The sequence below is a fragment of the Epinephelus fuscoguttatus genome, linkage group LG23 (assembly GCF_011397635.1).
Source record: "Epinephelus fuscoguttatus linkage group LG23, E.fuscoguttatus.final_Chr_v1".
NCBI lineage: Eukaryota > Metazoa > Chordata > Actinopteri > Perciformes > Serranidae > Epinephelus > Epinephelus fuscoguttatus.
This window is the reverse complement of record NC_064774.1, coordinates 26,688,373-26,712,617: the sequence shown is the minus strand read 5'-3', so window position 1 is coordinate 26,712,617 and position 24,245 is coordinate 26,688,373. Positions and strand designations below refer to the sequence as shown.

Below are 24,245 nucleotides of genomic sequence, written 5' to 3'. Positions count from 1 at the left end.
CAAAGAACATCATTATCAGTCTGTGCTCGTGCACGTGCACACTGGTGCGTGTGTGCACGTGTACTTCACTTGTTTATTGAAGGGAGATTCATTAGCGGACTGGCTGTTTACTTGTTCTCGACTAATCGTCATTGTTGTGAGATACTTTGGGTGCATTTCACAAATACAACAAGGCATTTTCTGCAATTTTTCCCCCCTGCCTCTCACTGTCAGAGCCCAAATCTTTCCCCTCCACACACACACACACACACCCACACACACACACACACACACACACACACCCTCCACCTTTACTGGCAAGAGGATCTCTTTCTCTCTCTCCCAGTCTGGCTTATTTTTACTCTAGGGTCAACTCAAGCCAAAAAAGCTTAATTTGATGCATGTTGTCCGCTCTAGAGAGCCAATGGTTTTGATAATCGCTTAGAATGCGCAAAAAGCACGAGCCAAAAAAGCTGGGAAGTGGAACGAGCAGTGGAACTAATGGTTCTGATGTTGTCATGGTCCCTGTAAGTCTGTGTGACGCGCTGCGGGGGCCAGACGGGGCGAGGCTCGACAGTCGCAAATCAGCGACAGGGTTTGGCATCTTGAATGTTGGGAGGGGGGGAAGCACTGCATAAGTGATACAGTGAAGAGTTCAGATGAAGACTGCTTCAAGTAGTCCCTGTAGGTCTAATATTAATCCTTACTGTTCCCTCTGGGGGGGGGGGCTTATCGTCCATATTAGTACCACACATCTGCCGCTGCTACATATGCTTATTATATATTGATGACGCGGTGGGGGTGGATAATTGAATACCCTCATCATGGAGGGGAGTGCTTGGTCTCGTTTCTCCACTTCAGACTACCTCAAGTGGGTGGGGGAAGGTGGAGCTGGCTTGCCACTTCTATGTGTGTGTGTGTGTGTGTTTGTGTGTTATACCCCTTTGTCCGTCTGTACCCACCCCCAGCTCCAGCTTCAGATCCAGGCCCTAACCATGGCTCCAGCCCTGCTAACCACTGGTTTAATATATGCAATTAAGAAGCTAATTAGAGTAATTAATTCAGCCAGGGCCAAGGCCCAGCCTGGCCCCTATTCACAGCTTTGGAACTGCCATAATCCTCCTCCCTCCACAGACAAACACATACACACACTCACACTAACTACACAAAGAATAACACACACTCAGACACCGCTATGCCCTCATTATGAGCGGGGTCTTTGTTGGCTATGTGTGTGTGGTGCCAGAGAAGTCGGAGATGAAGAAAAGGGTGTAAATAAAGACAGAGAAAAAGTGAGGCAGTCAGTTCGGTATAATGAGTGAAAACAGTGAACTAATTCATTGGCACCTCCAGCCTTGCTCGGTTGCTCTCTTGGTGGCGCTGCGAGAGAAGAGGGCCCTGTTGTGGCAAATAGCGTCTTACCTCATCTGTAGCAACTGCTCTGCTGTCATTGCCTCTGGAAGCCAGCCGGCTGGGAGGGAAGACAAGGTTTAATGCCCAGTCTGTTTTATTGGTTTAACCTTTATTTACCCAGGTTTGTCCCTTCGAAGATTTAAGAACTGTTTTTACAAGCCTGACCTTGCCAAGAAAGCACTATTACATTATTGCAGGTCCATTTCAAATTATTTGAAGCTTTAATTAAGAATAAAGTCCTATTTTTTTCTTTTATTTTACAGTATAACAAGGTGAACTGGGTAGTTTGTTAGTCTTTAGTGATTCATACGCACGCCATAAACCTTTGATGGCTCGCATTTGGCTCGGCTCTCATTGTACAGAAAGACGAGAGCAAGTAATTCCAGGTTTGTTATTTTTGGAGTGTGATTAGGAAATGTGTGATGAATTGAAGATTAGAGGAGCAGGACAGATTTACGGCACTTGGAGCACGCTGCTTTAAACGGATTACAGATAAAGTAATCGAAGAAGTTTTGGCGGCGGCACTCGGGGAAGAAAAAGGTCGCTCAACCCACAAATATGACGCCAAGTGACAAATTAGTCATAGTTTATTTAGGGCTGGTGCGTTATGTGAGATGCTAACGCGATTCTGTCTATTTGCTGTGATTTGTGCTCTACCTTTTCTTTTTTTTTTTTTTTTTTATCACCGAGTACTCCTGTGGAACTGGTATTTTTAGCTAAGTACCCCTCATTGAAGACATTGACGTTGAAGTGCACTCTTTTTGCTCCCCGAGTGTCGAGAGTACATCACACTTATATCAATCCTTACACCACCAAATCAGTTCTTGTTATGTGAGATTTTGACAGTCAGTTTGTGAGTGGAAAATGTCTCCCATCTGCTGTGTTTTGGCATGCTGCAGCAGCTTTCTTTTTTTTTAAACCAGGCCTTTAAAAGAGCTGCGAGCAGTCCTTGGAGGTAAGAGTAGTGGGCTTGTGATCCTACGGGAGTTGGATGTGTTGGTGTGTGTGTGAATGGCACATTTAAAATATGAATTAGCCTGAGCTGTTTTTACACTAGAACCCCATACTTGACCCTGTTAAAAGTTTCACTCAGGTGGGAAACTCTCCTCTGCACCTCTTCTTTCTTCTTCTCTGTTTTTTTTTTGTCATCCTGCATGTCTGTCACTCTCCTCCTCTCTCCCTCACTCTCTTTCTGCACAGCGCACTCATTACTCTTTTAGTTGCTCTCTACCTCTTTAGGTTCTCTGCTGTAACTCGAAGACAGCACGAAAAAGTGAGCGGTGAGGAGATACATGCATTCCTTTTGCTATCAGATCCAGCAGAATAATGACTTTTCCACTTGCAAATTTCACATGCATGAGTCAAAAGATGAAATCAGAAAATGAAATTTTTGCTATAAGTTTCCAGATCAGGATACAACGATAACTTTAAACCATCAAAACATGATGAAAAATACACTTAAAAGAGAATATTACATTTAAACTTCCTAAAATACAAAGAACTTTTGTAACTAACTCTTTCTGACAAACAAAACTGCATGTGAATAAGATTGTTTCAGCAGATTTGACTTGGAACAAAGACACACAAGCATCCCCCTGCCAAAGTGCTCTTGCACAATGAGCCCATAAGCAGCTCTCCTCCTGCTCTAGCACAAGCTAACACAGCACAAAGGGATCTCAACCTTACTCGTTATATTCTGCTGCTTGGGCAAAAGCCTCACAGCAGCAGTTAACATCTGACACCCAGCTGTTAATCTCTCACTGATGTCAAAAAAACAGCCGGACTCTGTCGTTAAAGCTGTTAATAACTGTTGGATAATGTTAGCCATGTGATGCTAACAGTTAGCCCTGTCACTGTGTATCCGTGCGACTCAGTCCCGAGCACAGAGCTTCGGTCCCACAGTGGTAGTCTCACGATAAAAAGAGAGAGAAGGGGGCTGAGAGAATCGATGCACTGCACGCAGCTCCACAATGAAATGACATTTTTTTCCTGTTTTAAATCAGCAAATTTGCGGTAAAGTTACGGTGAGTGGAAAAAATTGCAAGGTCGCACAGAATTCACAGGGATTGACTGAATTTGTGTTAACTGTTGGAGTCACAATATCCTGGCAGGCATGATTACTGAAGCATTATATTCTCATTCAGCGGCAGATTTTGATGTATTGAAAAGTTGCACATTCTCAAGTGGAGTCACATTCCTTCAGTTTCTTTATCATCTACCCATAAAATATTTGTGACACATGAATGTTCTGTGTTTTTAGTATGATTTACAGTAATAGTTGCCACACAGGTTTGTTCTCACTTGTTTTCATCAACCTTGACAGATTCAGCGTTGTGTACTTTACTCTGGCAGCGCGCAAATGATCTTATCAGGCTAATAAAGCTTGTTGAACTTGAAACTGAGGTGGCAGGGAGAGACAGACAGATGTCGTTCAGCTGTCAGATGAAATAAAGTCTCCATCAAACAGACAGGAATGCAAACAAACCTCAGGACGGCATCGAGAGCTACCTCGTGTTAATGAGCACACACACACGGCAGCACACACAGGTTTTTCTAGTCCCATGTGCACCAGACATCCGAGGATGATTTCACTTAAGCAAACGAGACCAGGAGATTAGACGTTTAAAACACACATTTGGGGAGGAGGTGCTGACAGACTGCAGCACACACACACACACACACATGCTTGCATGCATCAACCCCAAGACCCTCCCATGACTCAAAACTGAAGACAGACTGACACATGCAGAGTGCAAATACACCCTTGTTTCTGAAAAGCAGAGACAAAGATGCATGTGCACACACACGTAGCGCACACACACACACACACACACACACACACACACACACACACACACACGCTAAAAAACAGACAGACTGCTGTACAGCTAAGCACACAGCTTCTAGCGGGCTGCTTTAATCACAGAGGAACTAAACAAACACAACTGTCATCACTCCCATTCTCTCACTGTTGCACACATATAGAAACATACACTGACACACACATTTAGTATACATGCACGCACACACACACAAAAGTATATAATTGCCCTGTGCTTTCTGCTGTCCATCATCCCTCCCTTCATATCTCACCCTTCTTCTTTCCACTTTCTCCCTCTCCAATCTCTCCCCCGAGCAGTATGCAGGCACAGATGTCAAGATGTATTATTTCGGCTGGCTGGCTCTCATGTTCTGTGTATGTGTGTGTGTGTGTTTCCCCTGCTTTCCTCTTTTGGAAACAAGAATAATGGTGGGGGGGAGGTGAGGAATAGGAAGGGGGCCTGTACTGGTAAAGATTAGTCAAACATTTCTGAATTACAACGTATGTGCCCGTATAGGCTAACGCGTACATTACAAAGGAAAGGCACACACACACACACACACACACACACACACACACACACACACACACATGCAGGCAAATGCAAGATTCAAGTATTACAGTCATGGTTCAAGGACATTTAAGGCAAGTATGCACACACTGGCGCATTGAATTGAGTCTGTGTTGATCCATTAGAAGGACCTCCATGCTCGTCAGGATTGTGTTATAGCTCAGTCTTGGCTGGTGCATTTAAACACTCAAACTGAGCCAGGTTTAAAGTGCTTCTGTGTGTATGTGTGTGTGCGCGCGTGTGTGTGTGTGTGTGTACACAGTGTCTACAGTCTATGACATAGCCGCTGGTTGAAAGAAAGGCATGTAATGAAAGAAGGAAACTTAATGGAGAAAGAAAAAAGAGACTGTTTTCTATGTCTCCAGTGTTTCTTGATCTATGAATTGGGGCCCTAAAATGGATGGTGGTGGTGGCCCCTGACATGGAAAGAAATAATAATAGCAAAAGTAAAAGTAGGAGTAATAGAATAATGATAATAGCAGTAATAGTTAAACCACCTAAATGAAGAATCCCAGTATGTTATTTCCGTAGCCGAAAGTCCTATTGGTATGTGTGAACATGAGCTGCTCTCCCTCAAACTTGTGATGTCATAGGGTTTGAAATATGGAGCTTCTCTTTAGACAATGAATGGGAGACTTATTTTGTGGACCCACAGGATGTTTGTCCTCTTTTTTTCTACCCGAATGAGCTTTATTCTATTGTAGTGTTCTCAGTTCTGAAACAGAAGATGTATCCATATACTCAGATCATTCCCTTGGGGGCTCTCAGTGTCATCTATAACGTCTTTCCCTATTCATTGTCTATGGAGCAGCTCCAGACTTCATACCCTATGTGTTTAAGCAGTTTAGTTTATGGATTTGGGAGACAGTTGCTCATGTTTATTATTATTTCCGGACTGTCTTAGACCATAGGGATAACATGTATGAATTTTGAGAGCATAGTTCCCCTATAAAGTGGATATCAAGTTTTTTGCTTCAACTTATCATTATGAAGTAAATGTTGATTGTACAGTGTAATGGCTATACAATAATGACACCATCAGTGCTTTGATTGGTTCCCTATAAGCCTCACTTTCACTATGCAGCGGGTAAGATCTCCCGGCAAAATGAAGGCTCAGTTTACGACACAAAGGAAGTGCAATAACCATTGCTCAACTAAACAGGAACAGGATAACGTATTTGTTTTTCCCGGTAGCTATCGGTAGCAGGGGCGGATTATCAGACAGTTGGCCCCTGGGCACGGATATGCAAAAGGCCCCCTGCAGGTCCTATATGAGAGGACAAACGTAATAGTTGTTTAGCCTTTTTTTTTTTCATCTCTTCGTAGCAGTAATGCACCTTTTTGTGGTTTTGTGCCTCTTTTGGGCAATTTTGTGTCGTTTTTGGTTGTTTTGTATCTCTTTGCAGTTCCTTTGTACCTCTTTGTGGCCATTTTGAATCTCTTCCTGGTCAGTATGTGTTAAATTGAGTGACATTTTGCAGGTGAGTGCCAGGGGGTCCCCCTTATACTCTGTGCCTGGCAGACCCCTTTAGTCACCCATCCATGTGACCCATCGGTACCTTCCCCCAGTTACCAAAAAGTATCAATATACGTTTTTTTTGCAGTTCCTATCTTCGATAGAGGAAATGGGGGAAACTGTGGTAGTTGCCAGGCTCTGAGGAAAACTGAACACGATCCGGTTGTTCTTATGACAGCAGTGGCAACAGTGGGGAAAGTTCTCTGTGTCTACTTTAAAAAGTGTCAGTGCTTTTAACAGATCTTCTTTATATCAGCAGAGAAAAAGTGAGAATTATTTTTTGTACTTTGGGTGAACTGACCCTTTAAAAACTACACAGCTGGGATTGTACCCTGTGCCGCCTTTACACATGATTTAGCACAGCCACCCGAAATCAAACAAGATTTGATTCTGGTTATCGCCCTGTATCTGCCACTAGATCAAGACCTAACACTTTTTTCCAGCCTTAGAGTGCAATCTATTTTCCTATACCTGGCCAGCCAGCAAGAGAGTGCAGCCAAGAGTTTCAGCAGCCGAGCTTAATGATGTATAATGCAGATTAGCTCTCTGTTGTTAAGCATTTAAACTAAAATCTTAAATAAAGTTTTCCTTAATGGCAAATCCAATTGTTCCAAAGGTCTTTCCTATAGGTCCGGTCACGCTTCTGCAGTGGGCAGAGCTTTAACACTTTATCACCATAGAGAGTGGGACAGGAATAATTAGTCTTTGTGTGTGTGTGTGTGTGTGTGTGTGTGTGTGTGTGTGTGTGTGTGTTGCAGTAAGAAACGAGAGACCCAGGTACGCATGTTTATTAGACGGTGGACCTCAAAGCTGCACTCGGGCTCATTAAAATGTTTGATTGTGTTGCCGTTCATGCGCACGTTCTTCCTCGAGCGCATCATTTATCACACACACACGCAAACAAACATGCACACGTTCTGTCGGGCTGGCGGTTTTTGTCCTTTCTGAGCTCTGGTGGAGTTCATTAAAAGCCTTAATTAGACTGACAGTTATGTGTAATTACAGTCTTTAAGATGTACAGCTCCTCTGCAGGCCCACTCCTTCACTGCCTCCTTTCAGAAGTCATTGTCTGAAGGCAGAAAAAAAGTCTGTGTTTGGGAGCGTTCATACATGTGTTTGTGTGTATTTAGGGGACCTAACCTCCTGTAAGTTCTGACATTTGCCATTAATATCACCCAGAAAAGAGTGACATTTATGAGGCCATTTTCTCTAACAGCTCCTGCCTCCCGTGGACTCTCTCCTTTTTCCCATCTTTCCTTCACATTTTCACCCTCACTCTTCTTCCTCCTCCTCCTCCTTCACACCCTTCTGCTTTCCTTCTTCTTAATTTAGAAACCCCTCCCTTCTCCCTGCCGCCATCTTCCCACTTTTGCTTCCTTTCTCTCCTGCTACGTGTCACAGATCGCTGTCACGTTCCTCCCTTCAGACCGTTGACCCACTTCCCTCTTTTTTTTTTTTTTGCATCGTTCCTAGCTTCCTGTTTTACCAGACGTTTGTCCTTCAGTTGAGCAAATTCTCCCCTTCCTGTTCCCCCTGTACTGCCAATTTCTATTTCACCAAAAGAGGCATAACCCAGATATCAAGCCCAAAAGCGAGAAATAGGCCCGGCGCTATTTGACCGTCTGTCCTTCAGAGAGGTTTTATATAATCTCAGAATTACTTGATGTTCCAACATGATGGTGCTTTTTAGGGTTTTCTTTAGAATTTTGCGCGATTGATATTAAAAATGGATATTAGCCAGTGCCGGATGGACGTGACGCAGTTCAAAGTGTTGTTTCAAATGCATTTCAAGGGAACACTGAATCCTGAGTTCTGTTTTGATTTTAAAAAAGAATAGAAAGATACAAGCCAATAAATGAATCCAAAAATAACCATGAGGGTCAAACTGTATTCTCACCGCTCCCTAAACAGTATCGCGCCAATTTCTCAGCAATATCTCTATTGTCTAAAAGTCACCATCAACTACAAAGTTGACTCAAAGTCACTTATATTAAGGCAATCTGACAGCTCAGTGTCCCAGAGGGAAGTTTTGGCTTCAGATACATCCAGTGTTTCGTGAGTTGTTTTTCTAGTCAGAGGGTTTGTACCCCGTGGCAGAGCAGAATGCACGCAGCGTAAGGGTCGCCTCCTCCGCGTCTTCGGCATGTTCGTGGCGAGGCGCCAATGCTGTAATCCCGCAATGACAGACAATGTCACAGCTAGGTTCTGCCTGAGAGGAAGCCCCTACAAAGAGGGGGACAGCAGGAAGGCTGGAAACATAAAGGCAATAATTGAAAGGAGAGGCAGAGGGAAATGTTGGAGAGGAGGGAAAGCAAGAGCTACCGAGTGATTGCTGCAACAGACGGCTTTTTTTTTTCTCCTTCCTCCCCCCTGATGAAAGTATGACAAAGTGACAGAAGATGTGGAACTGCGAGTTAGGTGTAGTTGTCTCCTGTTTTCCTCTTCACTGCACAGAATTCATGCTTAAATTGAGACAGTAAATCAGGCTAATGCGAAACTGAGAGCTTTTATTCGGTGATTGTGCGATCGCACAGGTGTGTTTGTGTGTGCGGGAGTGTGTGCGTACATAGGAGAGTGGAGGGGAGGGTTTTGAGGGCAACTTACTGGCCCAAAAAAGACAACAGGATGAATAATAGAGGCATTAATGTTAAGAAAGGGAGAAGGAGAAATCTCTCCAGTACTATTAGTCATGACTGTGGTATCCTGTTACCTGTGTCGTGTCTCACCCCCTCCAACTGGTTTTGCAACAGGTGTGTGTGGGCGTGTGTGAGTAAGACTGTGACCACCTCACTTAGCTCCGGTCACCATGAACCAGGCCCTGAGCTATAGGTTGAACAAAGACACCAAGTATGTGACCTCTTCAAACTTATTTTTTTGTCGTTTTTTGTTGTTTTGTGTCTCCTCATTGTTTTTTGTCTCTTTAAGGTACTTTTTGTCTCTCTTTGGTCCTTTTGTGCCTCTTTGTAGTTGTTTTATGGTTCTTTGAGGTTATTTTGTGTCTTTTTTGGTTGTTTTTTGACTCAAAGTAATTGTTTTGTGTCTATTTAAGGTACTTCTTGTCTCTTTTGTGTCCTTTTGTGTCTCTTTGTAGTTGTTTTATGTCTCTTTTAGGTGATTTTTTGTCTTGTCTTTTTTGTGACACTATTTTTGTATCTCTTTGTGGTATTTTTGTCTATTTTGTTGTTTTGTGTCTCTTCGTAGTTGTTTTATGTCGCCTTTAGGTGATTTTTTTGTCTTTTTTTTTGGTCATTTTGTGTCTCTTTGTAGTTGAGTTGCATCTCCTTATGGTTGTTTTGTGTCACTTTGGGGTATTTTTTTGATTTGTGTCTCCTTGTGGGTTTTTTTGTGTCTTTTGTGGTCATTTTGTGTTTGTGATTGTTTTGCCCTTTTTTGTAGTTATTTTGTGTTTCATTTCAGCTCATGTGCACTTTTTGTGGTATTTTTTTGGCTCTCTGTAGTCTTGGTGTCATTTTGAGTCTGGCTGGTCTGTGCTGGTCAGGTAAAAGTCAGGGAAGGGGGATTGAGGGGTGCTGACACTTTAGGCCCCTGCGAAGTAATCCATCCACGACTGTGACATGTTTTCACTTGAGACATAGAAGTCGGCTCAGCAACATGACAAATGTACATTCATCAAAATCATCATTGTTGATCATAACACTGTTCAACAGTGCTCATGTTCATGCCTTCTTCAATCTTACTGTCAGGAGATGGCAAGTGTTTCACCGTAATTGGAAAAAGAGAAAGGAAGGAGGGGGAACAGGGGAGCGAGTGATGGACTTCTCCGGTTTAACCCAGATCCAGGCAGCCGCAGGAGGAGTGGACAACCGGAGGTGTTTCGTTTTTATTCTGGGAGCGACTTGGGAATAAAAGAGGCTGGGAAAGAAAAAAAAACATGAGGAAAGAGCAGGAGAGACAGCGAGAGGGAACGACAAGGCTGGCGCTGACCCATTTCTCCAGGCCTCCAATCTAGTGTCTGATATAATGCACAACAGCTACCCACACGCACACACAAACCTTAAGACGGACACATGCCACCAGACACCAGCAGACGAGGACACACATGCACAGACAGTCTGCAAGCAGCCAGATTCCTCGCGATATCTTCACGTGTTACTTCTCATTCTGTGCGACTGCAGCAAATCAGCTCACCTCAGCCGGCACTGGAAAATCTCACATTCAAACATTCAAACGCGACCGTGAACTCACCGGGCCCCGCTCAGCCTCCTCTCTTCTACCCCGCCAATGTTGGGGTGTGTTACGTACCGAGCCGCATCTAAAAAGGCTCCGCATGCCTTTTTAAAAGCCTTTAAAAAAAATCAGTGCTGTAGAAGTCACTCAGGGATTCACTGATAAGTATTCATTAAGTATTGATAAGTAGTCATTGAAGTATTCATTCAATATGCATGGAGGTCCACTCAGAGGTGCACTTGACAGGGATTGCAGGGATAGCAGTTTCTAGCAGGTTTGTGGAAGTTAACAGATAGATACTCACTACACACATACACACACACACAAAAACCACGCAGAATGCCCTCGCTGCCCCGGGATGGGAACATTGACCCAGTTGTAAGGAACATTGGTCGTGACTGTCCTACATGGCTAGCACTTTACTGACGTTACACAAGGCTCATCCACCCAGTCACTAGGCCTCTTTTTAATGGCTCCCTCTTTTCTTTTGCTTTTTTTTCCCCCTCCCTCGCTTTGTGCCTGCCTTTCTTTTGGTCCATTATGCATGTCTATGCTCTGGCGGTCACATCTATTCGGCGTGGATTATTTTCCGAATCGGGCAGTCAGACTTATTACATTTGGTCGTCCACGATTTGTTTTTCGCCATTTAATTAACGTGAGAATGAATGGGAAGAATTTGGCCGCTGTGTTTATGCCTACTGATGACTTATCCCCACCCCCCCACTCTCTCTGACAGTGACAATGACCCCTTCCTGCCCTATATATATCTCTTATAGAGGCTATAAGCAGCTTTAGGGGCTTGTGCGTAGATTGTTTATTGATGTGCAGAGACACAGCAGCCATACTGTGTTAATGCTGCGTTCAGCAGTCATCATTATGCTGCTGTTTATCAAACCAGATTATGAACTGCAGCTGGGGCGTAATCACAATACAGTTCAGAAAATATCAATTTGTCCCCCTACTCCCCGATAATATATAGATTTTTGACCATTTTTAGGCTCGTATAACATGCATAAAATGTGGCACTAATTGACACAAATTTCCAGCACACGGTGAACCTTTAAATGCATTTAACGAGAACGCACTGATCTGGCATCAAAGGAGAGAGAATCAACACTTGCTCGGGTTGTGGCTAGACTGGATACTCGTTCTGTCAAGACTGCAAAGCATAGGTTACATAATCCGTGACCTTATTTTTGTAATATTTTTAAACTGAACAGCAAAGTGATGCTGGGGTAAGCCTACATTCTACTAATATAAATAAACAGCTGGCATGAGCTCCCAGCCATTTCTCAAGCTCTTGCAAGAAATCTGCAGTCTTGCGTGCCCAGTATTTGCACTTTGGCCTTTTGGCCTGTGTTTGACGCCATAACGATAACCCCAGAAGCAAACAAGGACGTCAGGCTTGTCTTTGGAAAACCACAAAAGCGAGTGAACTGAAAAAGGAAAATAAGCAGCTGATTCCATAGCTGTGGAAGTTTCTTATATTAACCAAGTTGCTCTTTGTGGCATGTTCACTTTGTTATAAAGTAGCAAACTAAAATGAGAAAGGAGAAGAGAGATGGCAGCAGAGGAGGGAAATAAGAGAGGATCAACCTAAAGCTTCAGAAGGAAACAGCCTACATTCACCTAATGTCATCCATCATGTAGCCCCATGCTGCATAAATATGAACAGCATGCAATAGTTTACCAAATAATGTCATGTTGACCCTTGTGGACTCGGTGGACAGAGAGGGCGACAGAGGGAGTGACAGAGAAAGGGCAGACACAGGTAGCGTGGAGGAAGTGAGTGAGTCTTCAGGCCAGCTTAGACACACAGTCACTGACAGTCTCATATTTGCTCCAGATGAATCGGGGGGAGAAGGAAGGTGAAGACAGGGCAGCACAGGTGACTTTGAGGAGGCAGACACCTGTTAGACTTTGTGTACTTGACAATATATTGTCTACATCTACATTTAAAGACCAAAGAGTTTGGGGATTTGTTCGTGGCTCAATGATTTGTTCAAGTCTGATCTTAAGGTGGACAGGGACTCTTGGACAATGTGTAAATAAAAGTTAAATAAAACTTGGAAACACATGAAGAAGTCTGGAATATTGGGATGCTTTTTATTAAGGTACAGGAGTTTTCAAGTAGGGCCATAAGACCCTTTAGAGTAAGGTATCTTTTCTCATATAGAATTTTAAAAATAAATGTCAAAACACACACTTACCTAAATTGTTTTACCCTGATCTGCGAGTAGGCTTTGTAATGCTGAGCATCTGAAACTTTGCTTGCAACTTTTGAACATCCAACCAGCATTCCAACAGAAATCAATCACCTTTCTGACCAAACTCCTTTCGATTTGACCCCATTTTTCCCAACATGTTAATGAGACCGTTATAGACTGTTAGAACATGGTTTGATCAACCGCAATCACCAACCATTCAGGAGAAAGGGGCTTTCAAAGTTGACCCACCCCTACCATCGACACCGATATAAAAAAATAAACATATCGGTATGCTGCTCTGATTACTGGAAAGCTCATGAACAAGGTTATCCATAATTTCAATATATATATGTATATATATATATTTCTATTTTGTCATAGGAAAGACACTTGTTTACATCTTCTGAAGTTTTCATGTTGTGCCCGCTGTCGGTTGTGGGATGGTCAGTCTGACGCATGAATCATTAATGTTCCCATGATTTGATATTTCACCTCAATTATTAGACTGTCCTCCACCCAAAAACAACAACCCCATAGTTCATTTGCTGTGAAGCAGCCTGTTATGACCCATACTGACAGTGGGCTTTGGTGGCTATGGTAATTATGATGGGAGCAAAGGAAGAAGTCAAGTGATGTAGCATAAAGAATCACAAAGTCCATGTAGGGGGCAAATCAGGGTGGTTGGATGGTTCAGACAAACACAGGACTTTAACCCAGGAGACAGCAGTTAATGTCCCATCTAAAAACCAAAAGTCACCTTTGACTTATTTTAATTTACATATGTAAGTTAACTTATATCATATACGTAACATAAGTTAACAGTCTTAACATTCATATATGATGTTTTGGGAGTCGTTGACAAACAGTATTCTGTTGTTTAGGTATAAGGAAGTGTCGATTTCCTCCCAGCAGTTGAGGTGTTAATGTAGGAAACACTCCTGTGTGTGGTATTAGAGGGTAGGAACAAATTAGCTTTGTGGTCGAATGGGTTCGAGGACTTGTTGAATGTTACATACGTTTTCCCCTCTATGATCATGACAGCTTAACCTTTTAAGAAACATTACATAAATCACATAGGATTTTCAAAATGCTTTAGAGTGGTGAGTTTAGCTGTTCTCCCTGGGAAACTCCCCCCAGATCCCTCCAGGGGGGTTTCATCACAGAAGATGCACATTGAAAATGATCTCCCCACCCCCCACGGTTAAATAGGTGATTACAGCCCTACATACATACACATACACACATGTGACCTTTGTACACATCCGCAAACATTTAGATGTAAGGGAATGCATAAGTGAGGTCACACACACACACAGCATGACAACATCCAACTAGATTATCACAAGCAACACTGGCTCATAAATCATGATAAGAATTCAGTCAAAGGCAAACAACAATATGACAGAAAACAGCAGCATTTTTCAGGCCTCCAACAATATTTTTTGCTCACCGCCTCAGAACTAAATCATAAAATGGCAGCGGATCTGTCACAAGCAATCAAAGTCCCTCTCAGCGCCGTGCATGCATGTGTGTGTTTGTCAGATGTAGAGATCAGGTGCGCTCCACACTCCAGTCCTCCTTTTCGGGACTCTGATGGGCGGTAGGAGGGGGAGTAGGGGGGTGGAGGCTGCTGTGCTGTGGCCCAGTTTGTTGTGTGTTTTGGTGCTGGAGGTTAATGCGATGTGATTCTGAGTCGCCCACCCTCCAAGCGCACGGGACACGGAAAGACGGAGAGACAGAGGGAGGGAGGGGTAGAGGAGAGAGAGAGGGCGAATAAAGAGGCGGGGGGGGGATGACTGTAATAGAACGGGATGGATGGAAAGCGAATAACTGCTGAGAATTAAAATGTCATCGGGCACAGAGGAGAGATCAACCGCACGCAAGCAAAGACACTGAGATCATTTTCCCCTGGTGGATTGGGTGTGTGAGTGTGTGTGTGTGTGTGTGTGTGTGTGTGTGTGTGTGTGTGTGTGTGTATGTGACATGTCCAGATTTTGTGGTATGGTGTCCTCTATGGATGCATGTGTGAAATTGGGGGCTTGCGTGAGATTATTACTGGATGTATGTGTGTATGTGTCTTTTTGGTCAGCATGTGACACATCATGTGAGTCTAACCTGTGACCATGACTTGGCTCCCGATGGCAGCCTGTCCAGGTCCCATTGCCTCTGGTGCTCTCTCACAAAAGCTTGTGCAGGACACAGGTTAAAGGGAAAGTTACGGGGTTTTTTTTAGATAGGGTTGTATGAGGTACATATCCATAAACAGTATATTACATACAGTAGATATGTCAGGCACGCCCCCAGTTTGGAAAAGCAAGCTGGAGTCTGACATAGAAGCTAAGCTATCTACTGCTAAGAAAGGGGTCAGCAACAAAATGTATTTTTGACCACCAAAAAAAAGTCCAACCTAAAACAATCCGTATCAGCTCGAGCGTATGATATAGTTAGAATACTTTCACGCCTTTACCTTTCCATCAGACAGTGATTTCCAGCAGGAAAATTAAGCTGTTACATAGCTCTCTCCAAAGCCAGACTCCATTGAGAAATACAGTGATTTAATACTGCTGAACACAGGAGCTGCCGGTTTACCGCTGCCTGGAACAGTTAATTAGTTTGTCTTAATGTGTGACTTTGGCATTTAAGAATATTAGTTCGGATTCAGCAAAGTCACACAATGACTCAAACTAACTAATTGGAGCAGCAGTAGACCAGCAGCTCATGTATTCAGTTAGCTAAAATTACTATTTTTCTCAATGGAGTCTGGTGGCTTTGACGAGAGCATAGATGGGGAAATTAAGCCATTAACGGCTTCTCTGTTGGAACAGGCTGTCTGACAGAAAAGTTAAGCTCTGAAAACACTCTCAATGTAATATACACGTAAACTGATAATGATTTTTTTAAGGTGGGATTTCTTTAAGGTGGCTAAAATACATTTTGTAGCTGGTCCCCATCCTCGGACTCACACTGACATCTATTGTTTGTAATTTACTGGCTTTGGGTAAGTACCCCATACAACCCAACTTCATAAAATCAAAACTACCCCTTTAAAATGGCACCGATTGCAAGTTTTCTTTTATACAAGTACAAATTTTATACTTTGTCTGCACTTTAAATCACATTATTGCAGAGTACAAATGAAAAATGAAGACGTCCCATCAGGGATCAGCCAGTTTGGTTGCCAGCAGAAATGTGGCTTTAATTTTTTCGTGCACTTTAGGTAGTAAAGTAATTAGATTTATCTAACCCTTTCAGTGTTGCATGGGTCAGATTAAATATTCCCTTCTGAAGAAAAAGACAAGTAAGAAGATTTTCAAACAGTAACCATAGTAACTAAAGTATCTTTAAATGCCATATTTTGGTGCTCTTTCCACTCTAAGCACAGCATGTCGCCTAAGGTATAAGAGGCACTTTAACAAGCCAACAGTTCAGCAACACAAGTCTTTATCAGCACAAATCTCTTCCCATTCTCGCATTGGCTCATGTAACAAACACATCATCATACTTGTCCTGTCTCCAAACCACACATACATATCGTCATGTCGCTGTGTAACAGAGGCGCCAAACATGCAGACGTCTTTGTGTCGTCCTCGTTTGTAGCCAGTCCCATTTGTGGATCAAGTGCTACCACAACACAGTCAACAGTGGGCCTTTGTGTGCAACAAAAGAACAAGAAACCTGCACTCTTAGCAGAAAAAAAGTTTGGAAAACCTCATGCTAGGTTGGAAGTAATGTAGTGTGTTGTGTTTTTGGAGGTGGAATGTGAAAATAATACTTGGCCGGTGTGTTTTTTCGAGGGGGAGCTAAAATAATGCCGGTTCTGTTTCAGTACACAACTTAATGCCTTCTCCCCTCTTTGCCGCCGCGGCAAGGTAATGGCTTGTGATCGCTTCGTTAATGCGTCATAGCCAGGTTATAAAAGCACCATAGGAGATTTATGAAGACGTTTTTAGTTACAGGAAATTTCGATGGCGAGATCCAGGAGTTTTTGGGGGGCAGCTCGGACTTGAGAGAGAAAATGAATCCTTCAGCTTTGCCTCAAGGGAAAGGGGATCAGGTTATATGCTCTTCATCATCTAGGTGACACACATGGAGCTCATGGAACCTCTGGAGAGTGAGGACTACAAATTTAAACAGGAAAGCAACTGTAAATCCCACCCCCAAGTACTCTCTGCACCCACACACACACTCACACTCGCACTCACAGTCCACCCGAGTGACAAACTTAGTTTCGTGGTGGAGAATGTGGTCCAAAAGCCAAACAAGTGGAACTAAATGGGGGATTTTAAAGGCAAAGCTGCTGTGGAGCAACACATTGGTTTTAGGTTGATTCACACAGATGGGAACACTTTGCACACACACACACACACACACTGACACAAACACACACACACAGAAATACACACTCAAACCTCTCCAGCCTTAGCATGCAACACCGTGCCCCAAGCAAAACAAAAACACCCACTTGCATTCGTGTCTTTCACGTTGCATTTGCATTCGAGATCATTGCGTTCGTTAACCTGACACACTCGTGACGCGGCTAACACGCCATCACACACCAGAGGCTAGCGGGGGCGCCGCTGTGCTCGTGGAACGTGAGACAGCACAGCGCGAGCGAGCTTTGTTCCTCCCTGGCCCTTGTTTGCTTGTTTATTCATTCCGTTTGTTGTTTAATCTGCTGTTTTGCTGCGCACCACATTCTCAGCTTTGCTCCCTTTAATCTATCTGTCATCGGAAAAGATGTTTCCACTTCACGCTCCAGGCATGTATGTGTAATTTGATGTGTGTATGTGATACAGTAGCGAGCTTGGACTGTTGCAATAGCTTGGCCACACATACAGTATTTATGCACAGGAGCAGTACTTGGACAGCTACACCTCAATCTCTCCTATCATAAAAAAAAACCTGCAGCTTCATAGCGTTTTTAATGATATTAATCTGCCCGGGGCCCCTGGGGAAAAATTGAGCTGCGGGCCCCTGCTTACCCCCCTTCCTCTCAGTGCATTATGTATTCTGTCATCTTCAAGTAAAACATATTGAACACATATTTATTTAACAGCCATTTTATTGCCCCGGATTTGCCTTCCAGGCTACATACAGGTTGCTGCCCTAAGTACAGGCTGAGAGGAAGACTGCAGGCACTACTTTGGATGTAAAAAATACTAAAAAATGTTTTCATGTATTTAAAAAAAAATAAAAAGAGACAGAAAACCGAAAACACATTTTATTCAACTTGATATCCAGCATGGGTGTAGATTTCAGGGGGGACGCAGGGGACACGTCCCTCTCAATATTTCCAACATGTGCATTTGACCCCCCGATAAAAACATGACAGTAGCAGAGGTTTTTATTTACAAATTGGTACATAAAAATTCACTAGAATCTGTGTCGTCTGTGTTCCCCCAATTGTTGAAATGAAACCCACGCCCTTGATCTCCAGTCAGTATTCTGAATAGATGCTAGAACTAAACATTAATTCAGCACAAGGACATAGCTGTTTGAAGCACAGATGCAAATGTTTTTTATTAAATATGTTCATTATAAAGTATGTGATCTCTATGAAAGAAAACAATGTGATTTTTATTTGTAATACTGCAATGTGCAAAGCATTTCAATCAATTGGAAAATCCCAATCCAACTTAAGCCCCAATAACGTGTCTGTTTACCCCCACCTCTAAAACCAAAGCTACGCTCTTGGGCACAGGGACCCTCAGCATGACAGCACATCAGGATTAAGTGACAATATTAGCTATAGCCACTTATCTTTTCATTTCTGTTATGAATTGGTGGATATTCTTCAAAGATTTTGACTTTTGGGGCCTCTGTGTTTGTGGTTCCTTGGGGCAGCTGCCCACTTTCCCTGGTTGATAATGCAGCTTTGGAGCAGTACATTTTGGGCTTAATCACCCCCAGAAAAACCTTGTTTCCATTTCCTAACACAACATATTGCGCCAAACCCTGGACTGTATACACCGTGTCCCACTGTAAAATCCAATTTCAACCAGAAATATGTGAAATCAGGCAGTAAACCAGCACTCCTCGTGACTTTTGAGCAAAGTGAAATGTGAGTCGTGTCCCAAAGTAGACAGAAGGACGTGATGGAAATAACAACATCAGCATGTACGCAAATTCACATCACTCACATAGGAGCAAGTGTTTTGCTGCGGGAGGCCGGCTGTCACTCAGCATGTGCGGAATATACAACCAGGGCTGCAAGACACACCACAGGAGGGGGAAGGAATAGAGTGGGATGGCAAACATTGAGGTCCGGGGCTGCGTCTTTATGCAAATGAAGTTGCTTTGCATAGTCCACTGCAGACGGTTGCAGTCAATATAGAGCTGAACGCATGTCAGACGTGGGGGGTTTAAGTCGCGCAATGAATGAACGATGTGAGATATGATTCCGCCGGGGTCATCTTCCACTTTTATGTAACAGTAGGGCCAACTTCAGCAGCGAGAATGGAGGCAGAGGCGAGGTTTGGCCCAGCACTGACCTTGGTAATAACAAGAGAGACACAAAGAAAGACTCTCATCCACTCTGTGATCTTTTCTATGGACTAGATACACACTCCTCCCCCGGCCTGCCTGGCTGCCTGCCTCCTTGTGTGCAGGGCCCCGGCGCTGTGCAGTCTGATTGAGGTTGACTGCGGTATTATTTCATTAATTAAGTTTTTCCACTTCCTCCGCCTCTCCCTCCTGTCTTCCTGTCGAACGAGGGTGGCGGAGCGACGCCCTTCCTCTCCTCTGTCCTCTGGCGCTTCACATCCCCCCCATCACTGCTGATCATTGTCTCAATTACTCATCCCTCCTCTCCCTCCCCTGTCTCCCTCTTTCTCTCTCTCCGTTGTTCTCCTTCCCTTTCTCCTCTTATCTCATCCCAAATTGCTCTCCTCCCCACTCTCTTTTTCTCTCTCTCTCTCTCTGTCCTCCCAAAGTGAGGCGGGAAAGATTTGACGCCATTTCTACATCTCTCCATCTTTCCCGCTCTCATCTCTGTCTCTCATCAGGATTTCACAGATGTTCTGTGATTATTTCTACCTTGATTCTGTGATATCTATTCCCCCTCAAGTGCGAGGAAAAATTTCCGCATTTGCTGTGTTTAGAAACCAAGATTGGGTAAAGGGGAATATTTTCGATCCAAGGACAAAGCACCCATGATCTCTTTGTTCACTCCGTTCCTGTGAAATTGAGATTTACAGAAATAGTGGCACCTGTAACACGCCTAATGGATTTAAGAGGATTTGTGGTGATACAGTTCACTGTTTTAACAAAAATTGCCTTTGTGGTATTTGTGACCTGTTGATTACGATGTTAAAAAAATAACTTGCATTTGCAAAATCACATATGTGGAGGCTCTCCTGGTTCAATTTGGCTCCCCTGCTCTCAGTCTCTGTCTCCCCCTTCTTTGTATCCATTACCGCACCACTTTTCCATAATGGAGACATTAGACTCTTTTACCTCTCCGCTATCTATCATGTCATTTAAACTCTTTCCTTACTTTCTGTTTTTAACTTCTGTCTCTTCTACCACTTTTCCCCTCTCTCTATGAATCTTGTCAGCCTCCCTCCTTCTCCTCTCCTCTCCTCTTCGTCCACTGGGCTGTGGGTCATCTCGATCGTCTCACATAGTCTCCTGTCCCCATCATATCACCAACAGCTTGTCACAGGCAATCAGTCTCCCCGCCTCGCTTCCCTGCATGGCCTCCTCCTCCTTTCCTCGCCCTCGTCTTCCTCACCACCCTCGTCTTCCGTCACCTTCTTGTCCTCCTTCGTGTGTCAGGAGTTATTACTCTCAGGAATCATAGTCCTCAGCACGTCTCTCTCAGACCAGTTAAGGGTATTTACTCCATCCTTCATCCATTTCTTTAGTCAGAGCTTGAGCGCTTGGTTTTTGCCCCTCGGCCCATCTTCATCACATTGGTACCCTGTTGTCCGGGAATGCAGTTTAGGGTATGTATGTTTTCTAGCTTTAAGACAGTTAACATAGATGATAAATATTAAATCATTCATATACTAACCAAGTCATTTTGTCCTCATACACTATGCCCCTGCACAAGAATATGTAGTTAATGTAAAAATTAAATATGATAAAATTCATTCAATTAGTTTATTAAATAAAATAGATATTTTTATACACTTACAGTGGAGACAGTCCCACATAGAAATAGATATTATTTTTTAATAATATTTTCATATTTGATTTGGTCATTATTACGGGGAAATCTACAAACAGATGCAGAAAAATACTAGAAATAAATATGTTTTCTTTGTGTTTCATTAGTTATTAGGACCACATGTGTCTGTCTCTTTAATGTCTGTTCTATTATGCTTTAAAATGAAACAGTTATGGTAATTTTTGTATGAAAAAAATAGCATAATGGTGTCTTAAACACTTAAGTACAAGTTGTGAAATTCAACGAAATATCAGATGGGGCATAAAGTGAGATGGAGTGGGTGGAGAGTAAATGTGCTATATACTGTTATACTGTTTCATCCAATACATTGGGTCTTGTGCATGAACAGATTTGTAATTTTATCGCAAACCTCTCTTACTTTGTTTCTGTGACGTTGCTCGTATGAGTGTTACAAGTCAGACTCACCAACAGCACAAACCTGGTGCCACCTGTTTATGAAAGGTGCACATTGTAAGATGTCTCACACACACACTTTAAGAATAGTGGTTCTTACATGAGGCCCAATCTTTAATATATCTGGAATGCCTCTGAGCATCCCTGAATAATGTTCAAAATATGTTGCTACAACCGAAATTTGGCATCTGAGCAGCCAGAGATATTTTAGAAAAGTATTTTTGCCCTGATGAAACTAGAGCTGCTCTGAATTTGGCACACTCCATTTCCATTTATTTGAACTTCATTGAAATAAATTTAATTTTCCTCCTACATTAGTGTAGCAGAAATTATTACACAGGTCTCACACAGGGAAAAAATACTATAATTTAAAATACTTTGGTGACACAACAAATAGTAGCAAAACTTGAGAAACTTTTCACAGCACTCCATTTAAACCTTCTTTATTTATCCCTTCATCCATCCCAGTCTCCTGGTTTTCCCACCGCACTGCTGTTCGCCTTGACCCCCGCCTGCTTCTCTCCTCCTCCTGCTTTCACACTCTGCATCCTGCGGAGATGGAGGGAGAGAGAGTGACGGAGGTGTTAGAAGTAAAGCTGCCTCTTTTTCACACCTTCCCTTCTCTCCCTCCATCTCTCTCTCCAGAGCCATCCGCCATCCCTCCCTCTTTGCCTCGCTTCAGACAGGCTAATCTATAGCCTGAAGCCAAGTGGTGGGGGGAAAATGATTTTTTATATTTCTTTAAGGAGACAAGGTGAGGGTTAGCCCCGAGGGCTAACGCGGGGAAAATAAGGATAGACGGGTGGTGTGTGCAGGGGTGTTTGGGCGAGCTGGTGGACCGAGGAAGAATATGTTTTCTGTATTTTCTACCAGCCACTCTGGCTACACATCAGCAAGAACTGTTTTTAATGTGATCGAACGGCTGTAGTGATGAGTGAACATTCGTGTGCAGCTGCAGAGGTGTGATTCTCACTTTGAAGGCCTCACTCCTCTTTTCATCCTCCTTTCATTTGTCTGACCTCTGTCACACAGTTCCCAGTAAATTACCGGGATAAGCTTTCAAGCCGTACTAGTGATTTTCACTGTTCACACATGCACTACATTCATGAATATTTTCATCTTGCGCCTTTTCACACATGCCGTGGCAATGCCGGGAAATAGATGGAGTAAGGGACAGTACAGCAGATGGCTGTAATGCATTCTTGAAAAGCTTGTTAGCAGAGGTGATCCTAGACTATCGGGGAGCCCCAGACAAAGAAGCCCCTCAAGGCCCCTAGCTTTTAGCTTGGACACCAGATCTTCTGCCACCATCTTGCTGGTGAGTTCTCATCACTCTCATCACATGATGACAGAAATCTGACTCCTGCGACTGAAGCATCTGTCCAAACAAGTGTTGAGATTAAAAAAGCAAAGCAACAGCAGGGGCAGTGGGCAAGTAATGTAATCTGTGTACGCCATGTAACACCAGCTACCCCGGCAATTTATTGTTGTCGTTGCCAAAATGTGCCAATGTTGTGTAATCAGGGGCCCCTTTTCCTGAATATTTTTTTTTGTGTGGGCCCTAAACATTTGCCTGGTGTGCCTCTCCTGATGGTGCACCCCTGCTTACCAGTCAACACCCACAGAAGCATTTGCATAATGCTAAACGGCAGAGTCACAGATTCAAATATGTCTTGTAAAAGGATTTTTCGTCAGATCGCCTTAACCCTTTATGTGCTTGTCCTTGTGGCAGGAAACTGGCAGTACAGATTTCCCGAATATCGATCCCTGCTCCTGAACATTTCAGGAATGGACTGCAGGTGTGAAAGTGGCCTTTACACTCATCCCTGCATCTTCATCTCTCCATCCCTCTACTTTTTCTGTCTGATCCCTCCATTCTGATTCTCTCTGTGTCTTCCTCCCTCCTCCTCCAGCCTCTGTGACCTGCAGACCAGTGATCTGTAATGCACTTGCTGACATGCTTTATGTAAGAATAAGTGTTAGAGTGTTACAGGGACTCATGCACGCACACACACTCCCTCTTGCCTCTAGACTTAGTCAGCACTGCTTGACCTCCTTCGGTCTCCTTCCTGGCTCCACTAGAAGGAAGCTTGTTCGATATGGGTTAGGATGTTGATTTGAAATGTGACACTGCCGTTCTGATTGAATTGTTTCAATTTTTTCAGTGTAATAATAGCGCTAATAGCTTAAAAATGCATATTAAATCCCTCATTGCCTGTATTACCACATCAGTCCCTCAATTTCAAATCGAAAAATTCCCTTTAATTCGCGTAATTAAAACATAAGCAGTGATAGTAATGGGGTATTTAAAACTGGAGCTCTAACTCATTCAACACAGTCTGTATTCTAACCGGTCCAGTTTCTTTCTACACACAGTGTTTTGTGTCTCAGGGGCTCCATTTTATTTTATATGCGCCCTTGATTGGATTACCATCCCCTTTTTTTCCATCAGCCAGTCTATGCCTGTCTAGATTACCCCCCTCTCCTGCTATTTTCCCAGCCCCAGCAGCAATTGCATTCGACTGAAAGCGGTTGAGTCCATGCGGCGCGGCGGGGGTGTTAATGCATTCCAGCGGACTGCTAAATGAGGACTTATTAAAGTGCTGCCGCCTCGTAGTTTGACATTTCAGAGCTTCTGGTGGAGTTTTAAATCGCTGCCTCTGCAAATGTCACTCGCTGACTCTGGAATGGCTGACCATATGAATAGAAGCTGTTGTTGGCGTCGGCTATAGATTGAGAGGGAGTGTGAATTTGTGTGGCTTTAACGGATGGGTTTTCACTGTGTGTGTGCGTGTGTGTATGCCACCCTGCTACTTGGCTAATTGTGCAATTTTGTGTTTCCTCCCCTCCAGCTACATCAGATGGGACGCGTCAAGGCCTGGATAGCATGAGAGGAGGAGTGTGTGCCACGCAAGGCATGAAGGTGGTCCTGAAAGTGGGGCAGAGTAAGTCCTCTCAGCTCTCTC

General features: G+C 43.5%; 1 protein-coding gene across 1 annotated transcript in view; it reads left to right on the top strand.

Annotated features, from left to right (window-relative positions):
- Positions 1-24,245, top strand: part of efnb3b (ephrin-B3b) — a 94,514-nt gene that overhangs the window by 58,406 nt on the left and 11,863 nt on the right. Inside the window, exon 3 of the mRNA XM_049568501.1 lies at positions 24,132-24,224. Within this exon, the coding sequence (XP_049424458.1) occupies positions 24,132-24,224 (93 nt within the window). The remainder of the gene's footprint in view (positions 1-24,131; positions 24,225-24,245) is intronic.